This window comes from Erithacus rubecula (genome assembly GCF_903797595.1).
Source record: "Erithacus rubecula genome assembly, chromosome: 8".
Lineage (NCBI taxonomy): Eukaryota > Metazoa > Chordata > Aves > Passeriformes > Muscicapidae > Erithacus > Erithacus rubecula.
Genome location: NC_136659.1, coordinates 13,589,184 through 13,616,819, shown reverse-complemented (window position 1 = coordinate 13,616,819; position 27,636 = coordinate 13,589,184). Strand labels below are relative to the sequence as shown.

At 40.0% G+C, this 27,636-nt stretch overlaps 2 protein-coding genes across 5 annotated transcripts in view; both read left to right on the top strand.

Annotated features, from left to right (window-relative positions):
* Nucleotides 1-218: 218 nt before the first annotated feature.
* On the top strand, nucleotides 219-5,280 carry LOC306804259 (uncharacterized protein C2orf80; the record flags this gene model as incomplete). The annotated part of the gene is made up of 4 exons (XM_079310586.1): nucleotides 219-223; nucleotides 311-398; nucleotides 796-873; nucleotides 2,750-5,280. The coding sequence occupies 4 exons, from the start codon at nucleotides 219-221 to the stop codon at nucleotides 3,023-3,025; spliced, it is 447 nt and encodes a 148-aa protein (XP_079166712.1). The 3' UTR covers nucleotides 3,026-5,280.
* Nucleotides 5,281-16,126: 10,846 nt separating this feature from the next.
* Nucleotides 16,127-27,636, top strand: part of NBEAL1 (neurobeachin like 1) — a 76,865-nt gene continuing 65,355 nt past the window's right edge. For 3 of the 4 annotated variants that reach the window (XM_079310937.1, XM_079310936.1, XM_079310935.1), the window contains exons 1-2: nucleotides 16,127-16,245; nucleotides 16,681-16,973. In XM_079310937.1, coding sequence (XP_079167063.1) covers nucleotides 16,923-16,973 — 51 coding nt within the window. In that variant the 5' untranslated portion in view covers nucleotides 16,127-16,245; nucleotides 16,681-16,922. Of the gene's footprint in view, nucleotides 16,246-16,680; nucleotides 16,974-27,636 lie in introns of those variants that run through there. The other variant, XM_079310938.1, reaches the window with a different exon arrangement.

The window sequence follows — 27,636 nt, the reverse complement described above, 5'->3', positions numbered from 1 at the left end:
TCATGTTTCTCTACAATACTCTGGTCTGTCTTCAGTCAAGCAATTACAGTCAAACACACCACATAAGGCTCTTCTGTCTTTCCAGCCCATTACAACTTAGCCCTCAGTGTTGCTTTGATGTAAATGACTCAGATGCTCAAACTACACTGATGAGAGAGAAAATGTGAGTATTGCAAAGCCAAGGTCCTGCTGTTGCAGTGACTTACACCAGTGTGAAGATGGAGTAAATGCTGCAGTGAATTGAGCCCAGGACTATTTTTTGTATTTATAACACCAGGTTAATAATCTTCTTGTTCAAAACACCATACAGGGATTTTGTAGCTCACAATCAATACACATATCCCAACCGAATTGAGAGAGAAGCTATGATATTATCTTCATATGCTGGAATACTAATGGTAAGAGGCCAAGAAAGAAGAATCTTTTATCCTATGGCAGATGGAATAGAAACAGTCCCTGTACCTAGAATGTCTTTGTTTATTGAAAGTACAGTATGCAGATGGTGCAAATATTACAAATGCATCTCATGTTTGTCAAGCAGCCATAAAGTTTTGCTGTGCCTTAGGCAGTTTCAGTAGGTAGTCCTGTGCATGTACATGTCTTGTCTCAGCCAAGTGCAAAATGGCAAGCAAGTTTCAGGACCAGATCAATGGGTTCCTACTAACAGTATGAAACATTACCAGGAGCTCATGTGAGAGCTGTTTCAGAGAAGGGGATATCAGCTTGATTTCATGCATTCACTTGAAAGAATACTACTTCTGAGAGCTGAACCTCTCTTCTAAACTGTCTTCACAGAACAGCATTCCTATAGAAGAGATCTTCGAGATTTACAGCATGAGGCCCTCAGCAACACACTGGCAGAGCTCTGCAAAAGTGAGTGACTTGTTTTTTCAGCACATCTGTAAAAGTGAAGTTATTCTATATCTTGCCTTTTAAAAAATATGCTATATTTTAAACTGAAGTAATTAGCCCTTTTACCCCATTAGTAATAGCAAATGAGTTCCAACTTTCTCTTAGAGCAAAAAGTCAAACTACTCACCACCACTTCCTCTACCTTACGGTGTGCCAGAGTGAGGCATGAAAAAGGCAGTCCAGTTACTGATATCCACACTAAAATGTAATCCAGATCCTGCACCTTTGCCACAATGAGGTTTACACAGGATCATTCCCACACTATGCACTAATTACTACTAGTATGGAGTTGGGAAAAGAGATACTACCTGCTTCACAAGGGCCTTGCCTCTGTTCAAAGCAAGTTTCCCTAGCAATATCTCTTTAGTCATAGAATTGTTCTTTAAAAAGTAGGAGAGGTATTACAATCTTTAATACATTACTCAGATCACAAGAAAGTATCCTCTATGGCCCAGCTCGATAATGAAAAAATATTTGTATTGGAATATATAGATTGTTTTTTTCAGTAACATATAATTTATAAGTTTCCTAAGGAGCTATTTAAAGCTGATGTGGAATTGTAGTCAGACTACAGCAGATGATTCACATATAATTCACAGTGTTTCTGTGCACTTAACTTTTTTTTTTTTTTTTTTAAGTCTCAGACATGAGACATTAGCTGTAATATTAGTGACAGACTGACACCCAGTGTCCAGAAGGTGCTAGAGCTCATTCCAGCTCACAATTACATGCATCAAAATAGCCTTGGCTGTAACCTCTCTTAGCCGAATTCTTCCACATCAAGAACTAGAAATGTCACTAGTTGTAGGGGCATTTCACAAAAAGTTATTTAGAAGGAGGGATCTTCCTCTCTGCTCCTGGGATAAGTGGGTGAATCAACTGTCCCTCTTTTTGTTGTGAATGCTACACTGTATATTTTTACAGCCTTGCTTCTTATGGACAGGAATACTATTCTTGATGAATTTCCAACCCAGGATATTTTTAGAAATCTCTGTTTTGAGTGTTTACCATACACTGCAGAGGAGTTATATTTCCTTGAAAGGTTTCCAGTAGATACTCATGCTATTTCCTGTGGTGGGGTATTTGAGTTTGCATTTGGGTTTTAGTGGGCTTTTTTCCCTTTGGGAGGAGGAGAGATGGGGCTTTTTTAGCATTGATTTATATTCTGATGTTGTGCAAACAGAGAAAAAGAAGGAAGAGAAATAGTATTTCTGCTCAGCCCATGTTACTGCCCACTTGCCTAGATCTTGCCCCTTGTGGATTCAGAGATACTTCCTTAATGATCACAAGGTTTCTGAAGAAGAAGATAAGCCAATGTTACCAGGCTCTTCAGTTTCAGTTTCAGCCAACAGCACTGCTTCATTTTAATCATGGGCTAAAGATAATTTCCACTCTATGAGAAAGGAATGGAAGTGCTTTGATGAGCTGGGAAGCCAAGGATACTTTATATTGCAAAGTCCTAATTCATTTTAGAGGTTAAATATACTGTTTTAAATTAACAGTGACTCTTGGAACTCATCTTATGCTTCCTTAAGAGTCCTAGACTCAAAGAGCTAGAATCCAGCCCATCTGAAAATTCAGTCTCTGTGGGTATTTTTTCTCCCACTGAAGTAAACTGGTGGAGATTTCCTGTTATCCCCCATCATTATTGAGGCTTTTGCTTGAATCTCATTGTAATCATGTGCTAGCTTTATTAAGATGTATAGACACTTAGGGAGCCCAAGTCACACCTTTGAGGCAGTTCAGATGGACACTATAAATGGTGTTCATTTATCCACCATGACTGCTGAAGCACCTAGCCTCTGCTGACCAGAGACTGTGCCCATAGTTTCTGCAGGTATACAAGTCTATGAGTTGTTGTCCTTTCAGGACCACTGCATTCAACCTTTCCCTGCATCCATCTGCCATGCTAACTGCCCCTGAAGCTGCAGAGCATGCCTGGAAGCAAAGTGAGCACATTTCACCCAACTCCTGCAAAGCCAAGGCAAGGGAACACCAGGCAGCAGGACCTGGCCCACTAGAGCCACCAAGTTACAGCCTGCTGAGCTCCAGCAGCTGCACATGGAAAGGATGGCATAGACCTTGGGCTGTGCCTATTCTCTTGGGGGGTTGAGGGGGATGTAGAAGTTTTGTCATGGTAGCCTAAAAATGGCATCTAGCTCAGGCTCCTGAAATTCATGACAATTGCAAAACGTGCATTTTCCTCAAGTAGAGGTAAACAAGGTTACATGTTTCCAGTAGAATCAGCCTTTATGTCTGTCAATTATTTGCTTGCTTTAAAGCGTGGACTAATATTAGAAGTTTTGCAAAGGTCACTTATGCTGCTGGCTAGTGAGAGCCGCCTACATCTTGCCTGTTTCTTTTCCAAGTGCAGTAAAAATGAGAGTAACTTCAGGAACATTAAAGAATTTAAAGCCAGACCCTCTTCCAACCATGTATTGCAAGTGGGCCCATGCAGTAGGTTTGTAAACCAGCCTGGTGGCCCTCTATAAGCCCATGGTGATACCAGGCTCTCTCTCCCCCTCAAGGCATCAAGTATCAGATACCAACAGCACGTCAAAAGCAAGGCCCTCTTTAAGCAAGGAGAGCTAAAAATGACCGCAAGCAACTGGACACAGTGACCAGAGAAAAGCAACAGGGTGACAAAGTCGGTGTGGAGAATTCCTACAAGCCAGTAAAACAGTTTTTGCAAACTCTCCCAGTTTTGTCTACCCTTCTCAGCTCTCTTTAACATGAGATGTTTCAAAGTAACACTAAAGAATGTCAATTCTAAATTGGATTGCATGACATTGGCAGGAGGTGTCGCTCATGAGCTGGAAAGTCAACTCCAGTAATATACACATGGAAAGCATTCTTCTGCTTAATATCCCTGGAAAAGAAGCCCAAAACATTTACAACCATCACTTTTAGGTTAAAATAAAGCCTTTTTTAGAAGAAATTTAAAAAAAAACCTGACTCCATAAAGAACCCAGCAGTGTCAAATTAGTCTGGCATGTTCATGAAATAGGTTCTGCCTTTCTATTTGTCCATGATTTGCTAAAGTCTTTTGTTTACCACTGCTCCACTAAGCAACAGAGCTAAGAAAACATTCCAGAAGTAGTGCTGGATTTGCTCAACTAGAGTAAGGGGGCTCCCCCACAGCCCTGAGTTCGTGCATTACATGTCACACAGCAGGAGGGAAGCTGATCTTCCTTGCAGTCCCCATCTCTCCTGATGGATTCAGCCCTTCCTGCTGTGCTTGTGCTTATTAACATTTGCATCCTGCAGGGAGCTACAGAAGCAAACCAAGGAATTTCTCCAAGGAAGCCTGGAACAAACTCAAAAGTGAGGAAAGCAAATGAAGCAAAGACATAACAAAGACCTAGAGTTCATGTACCTCACTTAGTTGTAGGTGAGCTAACTGATGTCTTCTGCCTTGGCTTTGGTAATACATTCGCGAGTTGTGTTTTAGTTGGGGTTTTGTTTGTTTTTAAATCTTCACAGTCATTCCTTCCTTTCCACCCTTATATCATGCATCTAAGACATCCATTCTTCTTCCATTAGCCATTTCTCTCCTGCTTCCTCCTGCCAGTGTGTTGGGATCTTACATTCTTCCAGCACTACTTCTCCTCAATGCACTACACTACTTTTACAGAGACAATGAGCGGATGCAGCACTTCAGAGGCAGGGAACACACTTTCCCTTTTCCACAGTGCTTTGCAACTCCCATACACAATCCAGCTTTGTGCAGGATGATGTGGGCTGTGCTTCTTTGCTCTCCCCTTTAACCATTCTGCTTTCTTATTTTGCTAAAGGGCTCAGCTAAAGAAAAAGCATCTCCCTACAGTGCCAAGTAGCACTGAAGTCTCTCTTCCAATCCCCATTTGTGACTTCTCTAATGGTTTACTTCTTATGGCCATGCTGTGCTGCCTAACAACACTCCCCATTCTCTACATGGGCTGTCACTAATCACAGCTCAATATATTCACAAATTACAAATTAACTGGTGAGTCTCCAGTGAAACAAATTCAGTAGAACCATAGGCAGCAGCCAGTGACAGGACCTGAGCAAATTTCATCCCAACTCAAACAGCATCAGTCTGACCCCTTAAAAGACAAATCAGAGAGAAATTGTACTTTGAAATGAGGTCATTACAAGAGGGGAGGAGGGGATATTGGTGCTGAGCCGGTGAGAGAACAATGATGAGGGGGTGGTTAAGATTAAACAGCGAGAGAGATTAACATCTCATGACTGTTTTTTGTTCACTGACCTGTAATGAAATAAACAGTAAAACTAACAAATAGGTGATTAGCCTTGTTATTCCAGTGCCGACTTTGCTGTTAGAATTACCGCCATGGTCTTTTCTTTGGCTAATACTTTGTGTTTTTTTAGATAAAACTGGTGAAGTTAAGAGGTAAGCAACAGAAATCCTATTGTACTATGTTACACTTACTATATTATTACTTACTTATGCTAATAAACCCAGTGTTTTCAGAGTGCAATACCTTCCCTTGTTGGTTGGCTGGCATCTGATTGTCTACACACAAAAATCAAGCCCAGCACATCATATGGTTTGCTGCTTGCATGTTCAGACAGCCAGAGCTAGAGAGCTGAGAGGTGCTTGTGTGTGCACCACAGGATTGGTGAATCATAGCCTTCTGCTACCTTGACTGGAAATTCCTCCTTTCCTGAGTTATATTGTCTCCAGAATGAAAAACAAAAAGGTCTTTCAGTGACCAAATCAATTAGTCAAACAACTTCAAACTCTTTCTTCAGCTATGCAGAAAGTAATGAATAGAGTTCAGAGCTTAGATGCAATGCAGAGTCATGAATTTCTTCTACAGGACCCAGAAGAGACCTCTGATCATATGGTGTACCTATGCATACATTTGGTGCCTACCATTGCACTGCAATACTACCCATAGTGGGAAAGGTAAGAGGCCATTCTGGCTCTGTTCTTCTTAAGCACCTGAAATCATGGAAAAGGGGCAAGTGAGGAATTGAACAGGCCACTATCATCTTTTCTTTTGGTAATTTAAGCAGAAATTTGTACCCCAGAAGCTGATTCCAGGAGTAGAACTCATGGTGACAACTCTCTGTCACAATTCATAGCCCAGTTTATGACACTGAAATCAGATGGTTTCAGCTAACATGCTTGACTGGATAACACAGAAGCTGAGGCACAGACATATCGTCTGCTGAACTATAGATTCTAACCTCTTAAATTGCTCCACACAAGTTTGTGAGTCAGAGCCTTTACACCACAGCCAGAGTTACTAGAGCACTGCCCATGCAAGCAAGAACAAATTTCTCCCTCATTTCTGCTATGGTAGTCTTAAGACAAGTCACTACTGATTCTCTAGCTACTCTGAAAATTCTCACTCATTATGGTGAAGAGCTTTTTCCTAGCCAGATGTCATGTGGAAACATATAGCATCAATCATGGAAAAGCAAAATATCTTTTCTCCCCAGACTGGTTTATCTGTTGGACAAATATATAACCAATCTGTTCTGAAAAGCATAAATTTTGTCAGGTTGGAAAATAATATAAGTCCACAGGACTATATATCTTTGAGAGCCAGCTGGCAGCAACAGCAATACCAAAGCCAGGAGAAAATCAGTTTTACTCCTTCTCTCAAAAATGCTGTTAAAGGTGTTGGCTTCACAAGGGCAGTCATGGTTGAAAGAGTGCTTAGAGGTCCTCAAAACAGAAACTAGCCCAGACAGGCTGTTATGGAGGTGATCTACCAGGTTCTTCCTCACAGGTATTTCCACTGCCAGTGCTAAACATGTTGTCCATTAAAGTGAACCGTGTGTGGTGTGTTTGCCAAAGGCCTCCAGGGCTAGATTTCATGGCCTTTCACAGGGACATGCCATCAGACAAATATCAAATCCTGAACAGCATACTTACAGTAACAGCAGCAATACAGCAAGTCAAATAAAGCAGGCAAACAAACATCATGACAAGGAAATCTAACAGGATAAAGGCATGCAGTCTGAGGCAACACAGTCTGGGACAAAAGGGCTAAATATACTAAAGAGGACAGAAGGGTATCTAAACTGTTTGAAAATGGTGAGTGCACATTAGCCTGTGTCATTTAATATAGATACAGTTTAAAAAACATCGGAGAAGTGGTTTGTGATGGAAGGCTGTGAAGGTGGAGGTTTCATATTTCCCCCATCTATTTCCCCAGAAGACACTCTTGTCTTTCTCTTTCCTTTCTTACTACAGCACTGAAAGCCCTTTTCTCCGGCCTGAAACCTAAGCAAAGCTGTGCTCCACTAAGTCTCCCAAACTGTGCCCTGCCCTCCCTCCTTACAGCCACAAACACTCCTTTGTTCCATTGGAGGTGGAGGCTTGTGTAGTTGAAAATAGAGCTCCTTTAAATAAATTAGATCTACGAAGGTGTTCATCTGTGTGCCAAGTTACTAATGGATCTTGTTGACAAGGTCTTCACATGCTTGAGTGAGTTCCCCCAAATACATAAGATTATAGATGTAGTTTTTGAGTGCAGTAGTTTGTTTCAATCTGGAGCTTCATCTACTGGTGACATTAGTCACTTTTATAACTAGATTTGCATATTCCATGAAACAGTTTGTTTTTCAGAGTCAAAGATTTAGGTGCAAGGAAATGATAATCAGCCCAGAACAAGTCAAGGGTTGTTACAACCCTGCACCAAATAGGAAAAAACCAGAGGAAAAGTTTAAAAATGGAGGAATACAGTTTTCTCTAGGCTCCTATCTGTGCTTTGCTGTTAAAGCACTCTGCTTTAGAATTAAACAACAATCCTTCTGAGCTCCAGATAGAGAGCAACTTGAGTTTAATGCTGTTTTCTCCCTCTGAATTTTAAAACAGACTTTCAAAGGGAAAAACTGAACCAAGTGACACATACTGATTTACAATGTTAGTCAGTCATTCAGACACACTGATAAACAACTAGTAAGAACCACTTGATTTCAATCTTTATAGTCTTCCAGGATGCTGCAATTAATCACACACCAGGAAGAGACTGAAACTTTTAATCACTACTTCCTCCTCACATATCTGTGTTAAAATCTGTACACAATACAAAGGATTAGTAGGCAAAGGCTTACACCACCACGTGAGATGTATACTTTTCCTGTCTCTAGGATAGAGTGTGTGACAAAGTATTGAAATGAAAGCAAAATTTATCTGCTGTCACAAAAGGAAAGTTTGCCATGGGACAAACTTGGGCAAGTGGTAATCAGCACAGGGTAGGGAAGGAAAGGAACAGACCTACAACAGAAGCTGTTGGAAAGTGCCACATATCATGCCCAAATTACATATATTTGCTCCTATTGTCTTGATACAGAGTTCTCACAAATTGCATTTCTTCAAATCACAAAGCATCTTCCATTTACTTGCTATCACGTGTGATCATACCCTTTTGTTGGCACACCTGAGCTCTTCCCTATGGATAAGAATTAAACCGTTTCTATTAGTTTCCAAAGAGTGAATCTTTTTGCAATCCCATCTCCAGAACAGAATTCAATTTCTCAGAAATAGGCATAAAAGCTGGCATTGCTCCTTTTCCTGTATGTCTGTCTTGTTTAGTAATGTTAAAATCAGTTAAACTTCTGTATTTTCTATATTTTTGCTATTTGCAATTGCAGAATTCTGTTTCCCAGAATTCAGTTCCATAAAAAAGAAAAGCTCCCAAGGTCAAATGTTGGGTCTTACTGATATTTGTCCCAGGCTACATCCATCTCCCTGAGAGCTGCTCTCTCAATGCCTGAGATGGCTCTTGCATCTTGTATGAAATGCCTAAATTCAGGGCAGACTGTATTTATTGAAACCTAGGGAATAGAGAAGAATTCTTGACTGTGGTACAGTAAATGCGAAAAATTGTCTCTGCAGAGGCTGGCTGACTCACACTGAGTTACTGCTCTCATCCTAAATAAACAGTGAATGCTTTCCAAGATCCTGGTTCAAACAAATCTTTCTTCAGTACTACAAAAAAATTAAAGGTGTGCAATCTAGAAGGAAATCTGATTTCTTGCACATTTTTAGGAGAGAGGAGGAATAGGTTTAAAATATATTCACAATCAGCCAGTGGTTCATAAGTGGTTCATAAGTTAAATGAGAAGTTAAATAAGTGTTAAAGGTTAAACTGCATATTGCTGGTAAGCGTACACTTACCATACTCTGGTAAGTGATGGGAAAGGTCTGATTCTTTCATCTAAGTTCTCTATTTCACAAGTTTTCAATCTAGGAGTAGATCCCAAATCTGTACTTAGCAGGGATATTACTGTTTTTCAGCAAAGTTCTGGAGAAAGAGAAAGCAGTACAGAGAGCACAGAAGAAAACAACTTGGACACTGCAACTTTATCTGGTATGTGTTTAATTTTAAATCACTTCATACTGGCTTGAAATGGTAGGCTTTGATTTTGTCTTGCCTAGCAAACATTCTGATAATGGAGTCCTTGAATAAAGCCAAGCAACTTTTACAGCAGTGAGGTAGACTGCTTAAAACTCACATCTCTCCTTGCTAATGTCAGAGACTTCATTTAGCCATTTCACACTCATATGACCCATCAGTAACAGCCTGTTAGTGATCCTCACCAGTCTTTCCCTGAAAACACTAGATAGGAAAACAGAACTATTCTTTGCCCTTCTTGTCCTTTCTTTTATACATAGAACACTATCTCTGCCCTCCTGCCTGTCCTTCACTGCATGAAGTAGGCTGTTCAGCTACTGTAAATGTTTGGTGTACATAAAAACACCATGCTTCAGCCAGAGGGAAATGGAGCATGAACAACTTGGCTCTCAGGGCAGAGGTGTGAAAAAGCAAGTTTTCTCTTGTTCACAAATATCTAATATTGTGGATTTATGAGAATTGCACAGTGTAAGGAATATGTGTGTTATCATGCTTAGATAAACTAGATTTGCAAAATAATGCAACTGTTAAGGTACAATATCTGCTTGTCTGCTTAGAATAGGAAATCAAAATATTTCATTTGTCTTCAGCAGGAATAAAATAGAGACCAGTTCCCCAGACAGCAATTAACATATTGTTACTTACTGCAACATCTTTATTTAGTTGGTCTACCAATAAAAGATGCAGAGTGGAAACCTTAGGTGGTTGTTTTATTATCTATCTCTGGTATATTTACTAAAGAAATATAGTATACTTGACAGTTTTCAAATACTAAAACAATTAGACATAAAAAAAATACTTCAGTTATGTTTTCTGTCTGGCTAATTTCCCTCTTAGCTTTTCAACTGCTGAAAGAGACCTAAAGTTTATATCCTCTTAGATTTTTAAGATGTCAGGAAAATAAGGCTGAAATAACCTGTATCAAACAAATGTAAGGAATAGCACCAAACAACATTTAATATTTCTAACTAGATTTTACTGCTGCTAAGATATGGTAGTCCAGCAGACCTAAAAGTGCTCAGTGGGCTAACTTGGATTGGACAGAACAGTCTTGTTTTTGTCCAGTATCATTAAGAAATGTAAAGCTTCAGAATGACTTGGATACAGCAGAATTGTTCTTTCCTTTCTCCATCTTCTACATTGTAGAAAATTTCTAGGAACCCAGGACTGGGAGCAGGAAATAGGCACAAAGTTGTGGGCATCAATGTGGCACTGTGTGGGCATCAATGTAAAAAAACAAAACAAAACAAAAACAAAAAAGCAAACAAACAAACAAAACACCAAAACAACCACAGCAACAATAAACTTTCAGACCTTAGAGAAAAAAAAAATCTTCATTTATGATTATGAAAATCCTGAACTCCACCTGTAATTGAGCCCATGGACTAATTCCATGCTTGAATTGATGAAAGGATGTACCTTTCATTTTCAGTTGCCCAATGAAAACAATGGCCTTCACAGAAGTATTTCTTCTGTGAGTACACTGGCAAGCTGACAGCAAATAGTATCATCATGGAAATACCACATACCAAGCCTCTAGCTGTGACACTGGATGGCTTAAGAGAGAGCAAAGCATTTACAGTATTTATCAGGCTTATTAATAAAATTATTTCCAACAATGACTATTTGAAATGCTACAGATACCAAAATAAATCTCTCAGTTGCTTATTCCCTTCATGATTAAGAAACACCCAACAAACAAAACAGTCCTGGTGCCCAATAGTTCCAGCTACCAGTTGGCATTAAATCCAGATTTCTGTACAGGATTGAATTGCTCCTACTTCCAGCTCAAGGCCTACACTGTGCTCTTTTGTTTAGCCAGGACCTCACACCATTTGGAGGCATGAACTCATGTTGACCCTCCATAGCACAGAAGTAGCAGCTTTCCCTAGGGCCTGGTGTTAGGAACCAAAAGAGAGACCCATTATGTTAAAGATTCTACAACCAGCTCAGTGTGCAAGTGGGCCCCCACAAGTCTCTCACGTACTCCAACAGCACACTGTTTACACTACACTGTGGAATCTTTAAAACTCCATTTCAAGTTTTACAACAGTAGCCATCATTCATACCCCTTCTGTGCTCAGGAGTTAGGCTAGCCAAGTCCCTGGGATATTCATAAGGGCACACCTTTGGTTTCACATCCCACTCAGAAGCAGTGTGTTTGCAGCCAACATCTAATTTTTGGGAGGCTGTAGTACTAATATTTTGCAATAACCTCACCTCTAGTCAAAGTTAGAGCTTTCCTAAGCCTATTTTCTCTTAGTTACTTCTCTTCTTTGCCTTCTTCCCCAAACCAAGAGAAGTTAGGCTCCAAGTTGCTATAGCAGACATCCTTGAAACAACCTTACCCTGCTAAGAGGGAATTAAATTCAAACAGATCAACAGACTACAAATACCTACATCCTTCAGTCTTTGTTGCTGCTTTTTTGTTTTTCTCCTGACATATTGATTGTTTCAGGAGTAACTCATGCTGCTGAGCACTGCAACATAATGAAATAATTCATTAAATACCCTCTTAACTAAAGCAGAATGATTTGAAGTGCAAGTATGGTAACTTCACTGATCCTTGGCTCTAAGATTTTACAATAAATGATGGCTTACTTTTAATGAGAAGTCAGTTTGATGAAGAAAGCAGAACAATTTTATGATGATATCTTCTGCAGTAACAACTGGTGCCTTCAAGCATCTGCAAAAGAAAGATACTATAGCACAAATCTACATGTTAGCTCTTGCATAGCCAATCTAAATGACAGCAAAGGGGCAGTTCTAGGACTCAACTCTGTCCATGAATTTTTATTTTTTGAGAACCTAGGCAGATCAAAGTATATAAACACATGCTATCTATATAGTCTGAAAGGGTCTCTGAGAGGTACCCACACAAGAACATTCCTTGCACAGCTGCAAACTTAAGGCTTGTGATAAGGGAGCCCATATGACAAAAAAGGGAGCAGAAGAGATCAAATCACTGCCTGAGCCTTTGACAACGGTGGAGTCATTATGCTGAAGGCCTCCTGTGGAAATAAGCTGAAAGGACAGGCAAGGACAAAAATACTCGCCAGGGTCCCAGGCTACCCTGGGGTAAATTCCTTTCTGAATTTAAGTCTGGTGAATGGCTTAACCACGCATATCTGAAAGCAGGGCAGGCAGGGGGACTTAATGCTATTAGCCAGACCATCACCCCCCAGCTTTAACTGTGTCCAGTCTCCAACACTTTGAAAGAAAGTAACTAAAATCTCTAGATACCAGTTTATATCTCAAGGGGCAAACAAATTCCTTCCTATTTTCAAATTTTAGGAACAGCTAACAAGCTCTGAATTACCTGGGGTACAAAGCAAATATACAGTAACAGAAGGAAACATACTGCTGGCTTACCTAACAGAATAATTGCAAACTCATCTGGCAATCATAGCCAGAGAAATTCAAATCACCCTCAGTAAAATGTCATCACAGAGATCTTGGAATCTTACAAGGACCAGTTTGCCTCTTTTCAATAGCCACGCCAAATCCGATATTAAGTTATTTTGGCTTGAATGTCCAGAAACTAGCATCCAAAAAGTCTTTTTTCTTTACATTCAGTGAAAGGTGTTTTGGTAATGGAAACTTTACATGCAGCCACACAGCCATTTGTTTACTTACACTGTAAAGATTACTTCTTGCTTCTGTGCAAGATCCTGTTTGTAAAAAAAAAAAAAAAATAAAAAAAAAAAAAAAAAAAAAAAAAAAAAGTGGAAGAATTAAGAGCTAGGTTCATTTCTAAGCTATTTTCTAAGTCCATTTCTATTTCAGGTCTTTATTGTTGCTAAACAAAGCATTAGCTTTAAGACATCAAGAAAAAGCTCAGCTAAAAGCTTTGCCATACATTCATCTCAGCATGATTTTCTATTGGTCTGGGGCTTGGTTTCAGTAGAGACCTTAGGACCAAACAACAGGCCTGAAAATATCTAAAAGTCAAATACAGATGTTTGCCTGTTTCATTTGCATGCACAGAAAATAAGCAGACTTTCACAAAAACAGTACTATAAGGTGTGTGGCTTTTCTTGCCACTTCAGAGGTTCCTGGACTCAGTTTCAATCCAGAGTAGTCCATTTTTTTGTTAAATCTTTCCTTAACACAAAATTAATGCCTTCTCCTTACCTATGCCCTTCTTTCTACCCATTCTGTTACCTGGACTTGCTGACAAACAAATTAATTCCAGAGTAAAATGACTGTATGACTAATTTACAGCTCCTGATGAGAGACATTAAAACCCACAAGTAATAAACAAAGTATGAGAAACAACCACTGTTGTAAACAGTTACCACAAAACAGCAGCTAAGGACAGTGAAATACTAATGAGCACTGCCTACCTGACTGTTTAAGGTCCATGAAATAATTGATGCATAATTATGGAAGAGCAGGCAATAAAAAGTCTAACAATTATCTCACAGCTGAAGCAATCCATAAACATTCCCATCCATAGCTGGCAATGCTTCTCTTTATATCTTCCTCCATTCTTTGATTTCCATATTCTTTGCTGAGTCTTCATGTAGGTAAGTGCACTGAAATATAAATTCATCAAGAATTATACTCCAACTGCAGAGACAAACCTGTAACCCACCTTTTTCCACTGACCTCTCCCCTTATTACCCATATATATACATAAGAAAAAACTCACAGCAAATTCTGAATGTCTGTCTGTACAGGAAGAGACTAAACTTGACATACACCCAGTGATGCAGACATCTCAAAGCTACCTCAATGACCTTACAGATCCTAAGCTACCTGGCTTAGGAAAACCTCTAGAAGGTCACACCAGGAGACCACTCACCCTGAATGACATAGGAACAGACTGTTCTGTTGCAAACCACAAGCACTTTACTTACCATCTAGAGCACCTATATAAGGCAAGAACTGCCTACACAAGCAGCACTGATTGCCTAGGACCACTAAAATAACTACATTGCTACAGCTCCAGCAGAATGGAAAATGGCTGCTTTATAGTCTGGGAGCATCTGAACTACGGGGGTGGCAGCACTTAGCCAGGGAGGAGTCTACCATTTCTATCAGAGGATGGTTTTTTATTGCTTCATTGAAGGTTGTTGCAGGTCTGGTGTGTGTAGGAGCAGCTGCTCTTACAAGGAGTCAGTAATGCAAAAAAGCAGAGCAATATCTGAAGGGAGGATTGGGATTTTATATGGCTTTGCTAGGGCCTGACTTTTTCAGAGGGAGCAAGTTGTAAGAGAAATTTGAAATAAGCTGTTGTTTACTCTAGAAAAGGATGCAAAAAAGAAAAAAAAAAGCTATAAGAGTCTGTAACTCAAAAGACTTGCTAGAAAGAGCTACCTTTTATTGAATTACTGCAGAAGGGCCTAATAACAGTGGTTTGCGTTTGCTAGAAAGGTGATGCAGGTCGGCTGTAGGGAGGAGCTCCCAGCAGTAACTCAAGCCCTGAGGTAAGTCTCTCAGGGAGGAGACAGGCTCTCTTTTTTGACTATACACATTTCACCGAAGGGGCTCCAGTGTGGTTTAAGCACAGCAGATTCTGCCCTGGGGACAGAGCTAGACTCTAAGCTCTTATTTTTTTTCTTGATGGAAAAAATTATGTTACATCCTCAAGGCAGTAGAATATTGCGGCTAGCATCAAGTACCAGAGCACATGTATCACACAACTAAAAATAATTTTACAGTCAATTTTTGTCAGTGCCCCTCCATCCGTGCTAGCTACTATGTTTAGATATTGCAGTAAAAGATACTTCTACCACTCCCACTGTGATGATCCACATGAAACATTGAGCACAAATCAGCTCTTAAATTTCTCCAGGGAAACTTCAGTGATCTTCTCAAAACAAGACAAATATGCAAAGGCCTGTTGCAGGAGCATATCTCAATCTGTCTTTGGCCTCTTGGTGATACTTATCCATCCCTAGAAAAAATTAATGTAGCAGACACTACAATGATATCTCACAGTCAATACTTCCAAACCTTGTATTTAATCATTGCAAAGGTGTGAAAATCCCCTGAAAGTAATCAGTTGTGTAATGAATGGTAATGCTTCATGGCATGAAGCTGTATGAATCCCAGTGAGGAGATGATCCAGGGCTGTGGCCAAAAGTTGCAGGACTCTGATTCTCCCAGCAAACTAGAGAGATGCCTCGTATCTCCTTAAACTGCCTCCTCCCTGCTTTGGAGTCTGACACATTTATTTCCAGCCTCACTTTTCAAGGGAACAGGACACAGAGGGAAGCCCATTCCCCGGAGAGTGCCCTGTGAAGCATGCAAAGATCCTGCTATTGAAGGAGCAGGAGTAAAGTTTTCCACTGGAGTGCAGTGCCTCGGCTGGTCAGCACAGGCTGGTGGGCTCAGGCAGGGCCACCAGCAAGCTGAGGGATGTCTTTTTACATTTCTCCTTTGGAAATCTAATTTTTTGGATGGAATCTAACTTTGGTTCCTTAGTCCTATGCAAGCTCTGCATACAAGGTAGGGGCTGCCTTACAGGGGCAGCGGTTGGATGTATGGATATACCCATGCTCCGCAGGTATTCCAGCGGGCCTCTCTGGAGCATATGCAAAACACCTGCATGAGCTTGGTAACCTCTATCACTTATGAAACAAAGCAGAGCGGAGGTTTCCTGAGGTGCGATACTGACTTTTCACGGGCACGCTCCTGGTGCGGCCGAGGGACCGCCAGCTCTGAGGGTGAGGGGCCGCAGGCTGCGGAGGGGCCGCAAGCTGTGGATGGGCTGTTCCGCCGTGATTCTGCTCCTGCCGTGACCCTGCTCCTGCCCCTGCCCGCAGCCAAGATGGCGCCACGGCTTCCCCGCCCCTCGGCGCGGCCCGGGGCGTGTGCGGGAGCGCGGGCGGGGCGGGCGATGTGGCGAGGCTCGGCCCCTCCCGCCCGGCCGCCACTCGCCGCGGCCCGGCTCGGCTGCGGGAGAGGCCGCGGCAGCGCGGCGGGCGCCGGGGGAGGCCGTGGCGCGGTAGGTGGCGGCGCGGAGCGGCCGGTGCCGGCCGGGAGCGGGCGGCGGAGCAGCGCGGGGCTCCTGTCGCGTCCCGCGGCTCTGCCCGGCAGCCGCTGGCCTGCGGGGCCCGCCGGGGTCCGGAGCGGCCGCGGAGCCCGGGAGCCGGGGCTGAAGGGCGGTGGCAGCGGCTGTCACTGCCGGGCCGGGAGCGGCAGCGGCGGTATCCGGGGCTCCGGCGGCCCCGCTCGTCTGCCCTGCGGCTTCCCCCCTGCAAAGGCGAGAAAGCGCCGCGAACATTAAACTCCAGAACTCTCCTCAAAGGGGAATAATGTCAGAGAGCCAAGCGGTGCGACCTGCCGCCGCCCGGTTCCCCGGGTTGTCTGTGGGCTTTAAGTGAGGATTTGTTTTTTCCTCCCTCCACCAAAGGCCTGAAGGGTATGTTTTCACTTTCAGAGATTAAAACAGAAGCGGCGCTGGCGAAGAACGGACATGCTTGACACTTGTCTGCAGTGGATTGTGCTGCACTTCGTTGTTTACTCGAAAAGGAGAGACTGAGACCCTGTCATTTGTTTTCCTCTCGGGTTATGATATAACTAATAATAAAGCAAAACTGTGGAAAGAGCACCTGGGAGCTGAGCATGGTAGGATCTTGAAGAGAAAAGTAGCTGGGATCGACGGGAAGAGGAAGGGGAGGAATGGCATCCCGAGAGAGGCTGTATGAGCTTTGGATGCTTTACTGCAATAAGGTAAATATCTGTGTTTATTTACTCTTATCCTCTCATGTTTGGTAGTCAGATGTTTAAATTATAACATCTTTTTTCTTGGAAGTTGCATAGACATGGTTAGTTTCTGTAAGGATGTAATTGCATTTCTTAGACAGCCTCATCCTATGGTTTGCTGTTCAGCTTGGTCTTTTTGAGGTGAGAATTGCAGTGTTCATGTGTCAATTTAAGCAGTTATTGTAGCTATATATATTAATGCATACGTTTACATAATTCTTCATTTTGTAGCACATTAAGCTGTACTGCATTAATTTAATTCAGTGCTGCCTAGTATTTAGCTTTGTACTTACTGATTTCTGAACAGGTTCAGTTCATTTAAACTTTATTTGCAAAACCCTTCTCAAAGAGCATATTTATTAAATTACTCCAGAGTCTGGCTTTGCTGGCTAATGCCATATCTACATACTCCATTAGTGATGAATTTCCTTCGCCTGGCAGAAATAATACAAAAATGCTGTCTTGTCTCCATTTGTATTTTACAGTGTAAAACAATTGATGTGTTTAAAGCACACGTCCTAATAGCTGCTGGAGTGTGTATAGAAGTTGGATTGCATATTATTGGAATAGGTAGCTGTAAAATAATTAGCATACAAAAAAATAGCAGTGAAGGTGGAGGAGAGGACTGATTTACTGTCATACAGTTGCTCAGTGGCCAGGATAGCTTTAGATGGCCTTATTCTCTGGTTTTTGTTTTGCCTTTTTGCAGTCTCATGCTTCGTTTGTATTTCAGTTTCTTTAAGTCTCCAATCCGGTAGGACATTAAGGATAGAACAGTCCTTCCCTTGTTCTTCCCACCTCATTTCTAGAGAATGCCCATCTCAAGAGCTTAGAATGTGAGATATTAAGTACAGACCATTTAACACAAGTGCATAAATACTTGTCTTAATTTTATTGTTTCCTAATTTTTGTGCAGCCTTAATCCTCTGTGTTGTGACAGCTAGTGCAAGTATAACAGCACTGTATGAGTTCTTACTGCTCCGAGTGCGGATCATCTGCTGGGTTGAACCTTTGCCTTTTAAACCAGTGCAGTAATGAATATGGCAGTAGGAAGTGGAGTAGCACTGGAGAAGATGGATGTTTTGCCAGTGAGTTCATCGATGTGAGAGGAACAAATGCATTTGGAATACACTCAAAGAATCTAGGCTTGACTCAGCTTTGGGAGACACTTAGGCCGCAGAGATGAGCCAAGTTCTGAATTTTTTTGCTCGGCTGTTCTTTGGCTCTTCCCTCCCATGTTGTTTTGTCTGTCTTGGACCTACTCCCCCTTTGCTGAAACCTTTAATTCAGATTGTATGCTGTCCACCTCCCTGTTGTCCACATAGCAGGAAGTTTGCATGAAGGAATGCTATTTAAAATACGTAGTTTAGATCACTTGGGGGATGTTCAGTTTCTTTATGGGAATGATGTGTGTCCACAGTCTACTGAAATCTCAGGTGGCAGAGGATGGGCTATTTAAAAAAATAATCTTTTCATATATTTGGTTTCCTCATTAGCTATCAGTGACTTTTTTGGCCTTTTTTTCTTGCAGACCTGTATATTCAAGAGAGGATTGAATGAATCTGTTTGATGATAGGGGCTTTTTTCCTAAGTAACAAAACACATATTTTAAAAATTAAATAGAGTATTTTCAAAATAGGAGGATAACTGGAGTGATTCAGAAGAGGGGAGTCTTCAGTTTTTCAAGAAGGGTTAGGCACAAAATAGTTTTTTTCCTTATCTCTCAACTGGTTCAGGTTAAAATGATATCTTATTCTGCTTGAGGCAGACATCCAGAATTAGAGTCTTGGATTAAACTTGGTGAAGTTAAGAGCAGATGAAGCTACGTCTCCATCTTGGGATGTGAAATGTGGGAAGCCTTAATGTAAATTAGTTTGTTCCGTTCACTTGGAAACTTCTGTATATTGTGCTTTGTTCTCACAGTATCTAGCACAGTGAGAAGGTGTAGCAGTAATTACCAGTGACAGGATATAGTGGTTTAGAGGAAAGTTCTTTATACCTGGAACTGCCCAGTATGTTGCACTGCAATGACTTTGTCCCCGAAGGACATCCTGGGAAAGAAAGTTTAGGCGATTTCTTCAAACTAGAAAAACGGCTGGAGAATTACAGTTGAGTAAAGTAGGAATTTATTGTGCCACAAATCCCAAATACGTGGCTTTAGCTTTTGCAGCCTTTTTAGCTACACAAATAGTGAAATCCATGCTACTCCTTGATGCTTCAGATTGTGGCTAATAGTCTTGTCTTTTGTTAATCGGGTGCTTCATGATAATCTTTTAAATACAGCACCCTAAAGCAGCAAGGCTTTTCACAGCTTTCAAGCTACATAATGCTGTGTTACCATCTTACTATCTATCCTGGGTCGTGACTCTGTTCTTTGTGATCCCTTGACATCTCCGCCAGCATCAAGCGTCAGTTGCAACACTTAGTTTTGTGCACAGTATCTTTAGGAAGGCGTTTCTCCATTTTCATTGCCTCCTGTGCAATTGAGGAATTGGGAGATTTGGGCAGACAGCAGCATTAATCAGGGCTTCTGCAGAAGCAGCTTTGGAAGGCGCCATGTATGAGGTGGCTTAATTTTTCTGGCGGTTTTTTTGTATGTTGTTGTTGTTGGTTTTTTCTTGTTTTGTTTATTTAAGGTAATGTTTGAATGTCTGCAAGAGTTTGGTTTCAGTTGGTATTCAATTGTTTTTCGTCTGCAAGTTTTTAATCTACGGCTCGGATTTGGTTTTGAACTTTTTTTTTTCCCTCCTTCTGTTTCCTTAAAAGCTACAGATTAGTCTATTACAGATGAAAGTAGTAGCCACATTTGATTTACAATGCTTCTCAAATTGCATGGAAGCAGTTTAAAACTTCATTAGATTTAGTAAAATTTAGATTCGGGTGACTGGAATTGTTACCACCATGTTGTATTATCCACAGTCTGTTTTTGTCTTGAGTGTTTTGTGGTTGTGGTTTTTTTTCCTTCTTTTTTTTTTTAAAATTTGTTATGTTCAAGTTTCTGCAAAGAATGCCTTGTTAAGGCACTTAACATCCTTAACACCTTAACTTCCTGATGATTTTCAGTTTCAAATGGTTTTAGTGGTTGGGGAATTTTTTTTCTGTTGAGTGAACTGTTAATGTGCAATGTCTTTACTTAAATATTGATATGGTTATAAACTGCTGTCTTCTCATCCAAATGTTGGAATGTGAGCATTTTAAGATAATTGAATTGTATAGAATAGATAGCAAAAGAATTTTCATTCAAAAAAGTTGAATACCAGTTCAAAGCCTTCAATAACCTAGAGAGGAGCATGGAACACTTCTTACATAAGAGCATACAGGGCAGATACCTGAAAATGCTTCACTAGTGTAAGTGTACAGCAGGAGAAGAGCTCCATTAGGTAGGAGAAAAGGACATGTTTTCATGTGTCTGTGACTTCTTTGGGTTTATGTGGCTGAGGTAATCTACCAGTTTTGTCTTGTAACATTAGACCATCCTGACTGTAATATTACTGTGGTAATATTGCTATTGTAATATTAGTTGATTAACCTTTTATTAGATATTAATTGTATATCAGTATAGAACATTTATTTCTGTTTCATAGTCTTCTGAAGTAACTTTTGCTGCAGATTCAAATTAAGAAGATTCAACCTCTGTCTTACCTGTAAGATTTTAGCCATTTGTAGTTCATCTCCAGTTCTGGTAGGTATTTCAGACTCTTAGACATGAAGCATGTCAGGATTTCTGATATTTTGGATTTTATTCAGAAAGTTTGCAGATAGCCTTTTATATGGAGATTTTTCTAGTCTATGAAAATAAGAGATCCTAGATGCCTTCAAAAGGAGTTTCAAAGGCATTAATACAAACACTTAACTGCCATATGGATAGCACAGAAAATCTTCAGCTTTCAAGATACTACAATGATTCTGAGCTTTTTCTTACACTCTTGTCTTCAATATAGCCCTGATTTCATTCAAACACTGCCTTTTCCTCTGTGATGACAGAGTGATTTGAAGGGAAAGGTGTGAATGTTCTTTACTCAGTTTGGAGTGTGCTTCACATTTTAAAGAGGGAACATTCATCCTTAGTGTCATTGATACAGGTAGGACTCTGTGTGTTAGCTGATCATAGTGATCTGGTCTTTACTAATGCAGAGAGCTGAGACAGTCACATCCCTTGCTGTGTTAAGAGCAGCAGAAGTGTGGTGCTTTCCTGCTTTGTGCTGTACCTCTCCTTTGTTTTTACAAAATATGATTGTATTGAGATAAATATATTGTGGTTTTCTCTCTGGCTCAGTGAGGGATATCTATATGCTATAAATATTCTTCTCATTTAATATTGTAACATCATTTCTCAAAGAAATGTGGGTTTAGCCAAGTCATGTTTTGTTGTGGTAAGAAGCATGTAATTCAACAAGAATACAATAACTCTTGACATTGAATTGTAAGTCCCATGTGAAACACTGACCTTTGCATCCCAAATGTATCTCATCCTGACTTAGCTTGTCCTTGTCTTCCTTCTTTTGCAGTTGCTGACTTGTCAGTGATGCAGATCACATTGCTATATATTGCCTTTGTTAGATTTTTAAAAAGAAGTATTCAGTTTACAGTTAGATGCAGTGAAAGTAGTTTTTCATAATTCACTGTCATGTAAATTCATGCCTCTGCTGAAACTAGTGAGTGAAGTTTTATAAGGAATTGCTATGTAGGATATATTTTCTGTCAGTTGTTTTAAGTAAATCTCTGCATTCCTAGGGAGTGTAACTTGTAGACCACGCCACAAATCACTTGTGATCATGGGGTGGTAAAAATATCTTTGCTCTGTCTCTATTCAAGAGGCTGAACTAAGAATGGATATAATAAACAACAACAGTTGGTCTTCAATTCTGAATTAACTGCTATTTAAAGAGATGTCTCCTAGTCCAAGAACTAACATAATTCTCATATTTACAAATATAGAACTTTTCATATAAATAACTGACATGAGGATATGATACATCAGTCTCTTGAGTGGCTGTTTCCTTCCTTAATTATGGGCCAGGGTGACCTTGTGCTGGTGGCTATTCAGACACAGACCAAAGACTGATACTGAGAATGCAGAATTCAGGTTGCAGATAAATCTAAACTTGCAAAGATGTAAAAAAACCAAAACATTTTACAAGCTCTGAAGGAAAGTGTGTCACTTAAATGGAATGATATATCACACAGCTACTGACACAGGCTTCTGATTCAGTGTATTGATGCTCTGATATAGAGTGAATTTAACAAATCCTGCATTGTTGCATGTGTCTGAGTTATGGCTCTTTTAACTTGGTCATCTGGGCCAATCTGGGGATAACTTGTGTCCTGTTAAATGAATATTGCCTAATCAGCTCAAATATGCAGTATGTTTGTGGTGATTGCCGAAATAAGAGAAAGGCTTGCTAGCTGCCCACTGAACAGCATTGGAGCTTAAGGCCTGAATCCAAATGTTGTCAATAGATACTGTTAAAATATTTACAGGCTTTAGAAAGGTTAAACAGCTGCTGTAGAAAAGAGAAGAGCTTCTCTAATTACTGAGCTTTTCTTGCTGAAGTAATTATATGTGAATAGGGGGACAAATATCAAAACACACACATCTCAACAGTACAGATAAACACCTTTAAAAAAAAAAAAAAACACCAGTTTTCTCAAGTCTAACCTTTCAAATTTATCTGCTACTAAATGGGAGGCTGCAGTGGAGGGTGATGGGAGATACAACAGGGAACACCAAGAAATGAAAACTGTATTTGATTATTCTCCTAAATTCTGTCTTAAGTTTGATATCTCGGGCTTTTCCAAGTACCTGCAAATCTAAGCATTAGCTGTGAGTTTTCTGTGCTGGTAAGATGTTTGTGTGTGTTGATGCATTCTCTGATACTTAAAGCAGTTTTGATAATCTAATTTATGAATGAGGATTGCATTTGCCTTTAGTAAGAAATGGGAATAAATGATATTAAATATGTAGTGGATGTGTAAAGCTCTTGGGAGTAAAGCAAGGTATAGAAAACAAGTGTGTTATTTACAGAAATTTAGCTTTAGTTAGTTGTGCTGATCATTTAAAAATGGAACCAGCAGAAGTGCAGTGGATGCCAAACACCATTTTCAGAAGTAACCCATACTCTGCTATGCCATGGTTTCTGAGATTTTTTTTTTTTTAAGTGTGCTTTTGAAAAGTAGATTTGGGATTTTTAAATTATACCCCTTCAGTGTATCCATGAATTATACCTTCAGTGTATAGTTCAGCTTCAGTACATTAAGTAGGGCCAGGTGACACAGGAGGCAATACCCAATAGTTAAATCCATAGCTGAAAATACAGAAATTTGTTCTGGTTTAGTTTGGTGTAATCACATGACACTTTGAAGTAAATACAGACTTTTTTTGGCTAAGCTATGCTCGACTTCTCAACCTTTATCTGCTGGAAGACATGGCTAGACAATGTTTAGCTGTTGATACAGTGAAAAAGGCTGATGTTTTGCTGTTTTAGCACCATCCTGCTTCCTTTCTGTGTGTGATAAACTTTCTTTTGCACTACCTTGAAAGTTAAAAACTCAGTGGGGCAAAAGCTGACTTGGTATGTGTTGGTGCTAAAATTCAGTCTTTTTCCCATGTAAAATAATGGCATAATTTGGAGCTTTAAATTGTGAGTTAAAGTCTAAAGCTTTCCTAAAGTATACTTTGAATTTTCATTAATTTCAGGCTAGTCTTGGCACTGTAGGCTTTTTGACATCATGTTATTTTAGTTGCCTTTGAATTATTTAGGATGCTTCTTCTTCCCCTTAAAATACAGCTTCCAGTTGGTTCACTATGCCAACTTTGGGAAAATTGAATGCTAATAGAATGTAATTTCTTACAGTGTGGTAAATTCCTGATAAGTGCTCTGTGCAGTGGACTCCAGAAAGCTGAAATACCAACTTGTATATGGGGCTTGCCTAGTGGTACTTTCTGTCAAATGTGAGGACATTAAAATCTGAGTTCACATTAATTAGGTTTATCCCATGGATGGCATCAGTCACATGCTAGTTTCAAGCTACAAGGCTGTAATAGTATCATCCTTCAACAACAACAGCAACAATAAAAAAGGTAAGAGAAAGAAAAGTAGAGGCTTTATTCTATTTTAGTAAGAAAACTCATTCATCATGTTTTTCCAGTTTTGTTGAAGATCTGAAGTAAAAAGGAAAATGAATAAAAGTGCTTGGATTATCTTTAACTTAAGGCAATACTAGAAGATTAAAAATATTTTTGTTTGTTTTGAAAAGAGAAGAAAAATATTAAACTTAACTTTAAAGTTTGTGAACTACATTTCGTCATGATTGGCAGCTATAGGCTTATTTTGGTATAAATTCCTATGCTAAAGAGAATTTTTAACTTGTCCCAAAATAGTTGTTTCTATCATGATTCACTGCAAGTGCCATTTATAATACAAAGCATCACCACTCCATCCCTTTTTGCTTTTAATTCTGGAAATGGAACAGAATGCTTGTGTGGATGTTGAAAACAGAGATTGATAGTTACTTGCCTTTTCTTCTTTTGGATCCACTGATCCAAAAATCAGTATTATGATTATAAGGAAAAGTTGTGCCCAAAGGTAATTCCCCAATCAATTAGAATTGATTGATTGAATTTATCAAGGCAGTCATACCTGTTTAGAATGGTTTATATCCTGAAGTCTTTGACTAATTCTAACTGCAATGTTGCTGCTATAAAAAAACTTTTCATATTTTAATTTGGCATTTTACATGAAAGGTTCACATACAGCCTGAGCATTGTCATGTTTCAGAGTAAAGGCTGCTAGGAGTTCTCATGCTGGAAATGTAGCCTTTTATGTCTGAAAACATGAAGAGGAAAGAGCTCCCTTAACACAAATCTTCTAATTCCCAAATGAATAGTTTATTTCAAACAGTGTTGAGAAATGTTCTGCAATTCTGCATTATGCAGACTACTTCAATTATTTTGAAGATAAGTAAACTCACCAGTGATCTAAAGGCAATGTTTCATGTTTAGTTTCCTAATGTTAGATTTTTTAAGTCTGATTTAACCTTGACACCAAAGGATTGTTCATATTTTAAATAAAATGCTTGGGGATGGGGGATTAGTTATGATAATGCCAGTGCCAGTGAGATTTTATGGTTGTGCTTCTGAGCTCAAATCCACTTTGAAGGTTGACTGAGAGCTAGCTCAGGAGTCAGACCCGGCTGGCTGTTTGATGGCTGCGTGTTAAATTTAATGACTTCAAACGACTGGCTTGTCGAACAAGTCGGGCTTGTCTGATAGTTGGACTCTGAACTGCCCTGCAGGGAATTTTTGCCTTTAGAGCATGGAATGTGACACTGCAAAGAGCCTCGGGTGGATCCAGCTTTTGTTTTTAGCAACTAATACTTCCTGAACATATCTGTATAATTCTACTGAGCTTTGCCCTTCCAATTCTTTGCCTGAAGCCTTAGTAGAAATGGAAGTTACTACTAAATCTAAAAGAAACCCTTTATATAAATACATAAATAGTTTTGATTTGAAATCTTGTTAAGTGTGCCTGTATTCCGAAGGCACAGGGCTGAAGACTTTGTTGGGATGACTTCAGTGCCAGTTTTGTGTAAAATGTTTTCATTTAATTGAGAGCTCACTGTAAGACTAGTACTACCTGGCTTCTTAATGGATCTAAAAAATGTTATACTGGTTCAAACATTTATTGTGACATCCATGCATAGGCAGACTGAAAAATAAGAGTGTATTAGAGTTTATTATTTATTTAATCAGTTTTCACAGAGACTGGAAAAGGTTCTTATAATTTCCAGACAATTTGGTATATCAAAGACAAGATCCTGTCCCAGGCTGGTGTAGATTTTGGCTGTAGTTTTCTTTTCACATCATTGCCTTGGAGAAGGTGCTGTCTGTCAGAAGGCATCAGAGTAGATCCCCCCCTGGCTATTGGCTTTGCCTCAGTGTGGTTCAGTGCTGAAGGTGGTGAATTGGGAGCTTTTTCCACCACCTCCAAGAACAGCCTTGCTGGAGTTTATACATCCATATTGCACGTGTTAACGCTCCATGGGAATCTTGATAATTGTTTGGTAGTGTTTAATCACAGTATTGCAGTGCATACTGGGGACCAGTGCAATGAGTTTATTTAGCAAATTTTTTTGTTTCCTTTCTAACATTGTGCTAACTATGTTGGAAAAGAAAAAAAAAACCAAAACAAACAACTACCTAACTCTCCTCTGGCTGTTTCATGGGAGATGGGTTTAGTGTTATGGTTTTGAGGTTATTTTCAGTACCTGTTAGAAACGCTCCAGTGCCCTTGCCTGGCAGTCCTTTTTTTAAAGTGCAAGGAGCTGTAGCAGCTCTTACTGTGCCGAGAGGATCTTAAGGGAATGGAGCCTGAAGGGTGGTGTGTCATTGTGCCGGGTTGGGTTGGTTTGTTTTTTTTAGTGAAAACCAGAGGTATTTAGGGAAGGAACAAGGAAGTATTTTTGATTTCAGGTGCTCTGAGCTACTTTTGATTGAATAGGCACAAAGGACTTCTTTTTCATTAGTGTGGGTGAGTGACTGCTAGAGCACTTGCTACAGCAGTTCACAGGCCTGCATTACAATGGGCTGAGCTCAGGAGCATAAGCTTAGCCTCTGCAAACTTGTGGCCTTTATTTTGTTTTTCAGGAGTGTTTTTCATAGATTTTCGCTTTTCTTACATGACACCTTTAAGATGGCCTTGTTAAAACTCTGGTTGTTTCTGTTTATCACTGTGAAATGGCGGACTTAAATTGGATTTTTACCTTCTTGGAGTTCAAGCCGTGGGGAAATTATCTTCCAGAAGTTTTAAGGCATGTGTTTTCTATATGTGAATTATTATTCGAATAAGTTGCATAAATTTGTCCTGCACAAAAGCTAGGCAGGTTTTGGATAAACTTATGCTTGTAACTTAGAAGGCTTTAAGGTTTCAGAAAACCACATTTCTTATCTTGTAGTAATTGGAAAGTTGTAATTGGTGAAAGGCATTTTATTACCGTTTGCAAGCTTCTTCCTGTTTTTACTGCTGCTGTATAAATCAAAAATGTCCTTCTTGATTTCTTGCTGATCTCACAGGACGTCTGCAGAGTGTGTGGTGGGGCTGGAAGAGAATACCAATCCTCACACTGGTTTAGCTCAGTTTAGCCTTGTTGTGTATCAAAGCATACATTGTTTTGTAAACTGTGCTTTAAAAGTTCATCTTCAACCAGCACCACAGAAGACAATGTGGAGCTGTTTCCTGACAGCCTCCAGCTACCTGTGTGCAGAATGATAACAAAAGGGTAATTTTCAAAGAGGGGAAATATATTCCATGGTTCTTGCTGCTTCTACTGGTAGCAAGGCTTCTTGAGAATTTATGATGCTTTATTCTGGTGTTCTGCTGCTTCCTTAGAAGGACCACAGATGCAATGTAGTAGCTCACAGTTTATAGTGGATCAGGGTGGAGCTGAGGTTGCAGTTCAGTGATTTGTTGCCCTCAGCAGCAGCATGGATCCCATGGGATGCACTCTTCTGGCACATAATAACACAGATATTTGTCATATTGCAACATGTACTGGCTTGGAAAGTTGATCTGGCATTGGAGAACACATAGTCATGTTAATATATGGTTAGTTCATGTTCTGCTGTTAATAT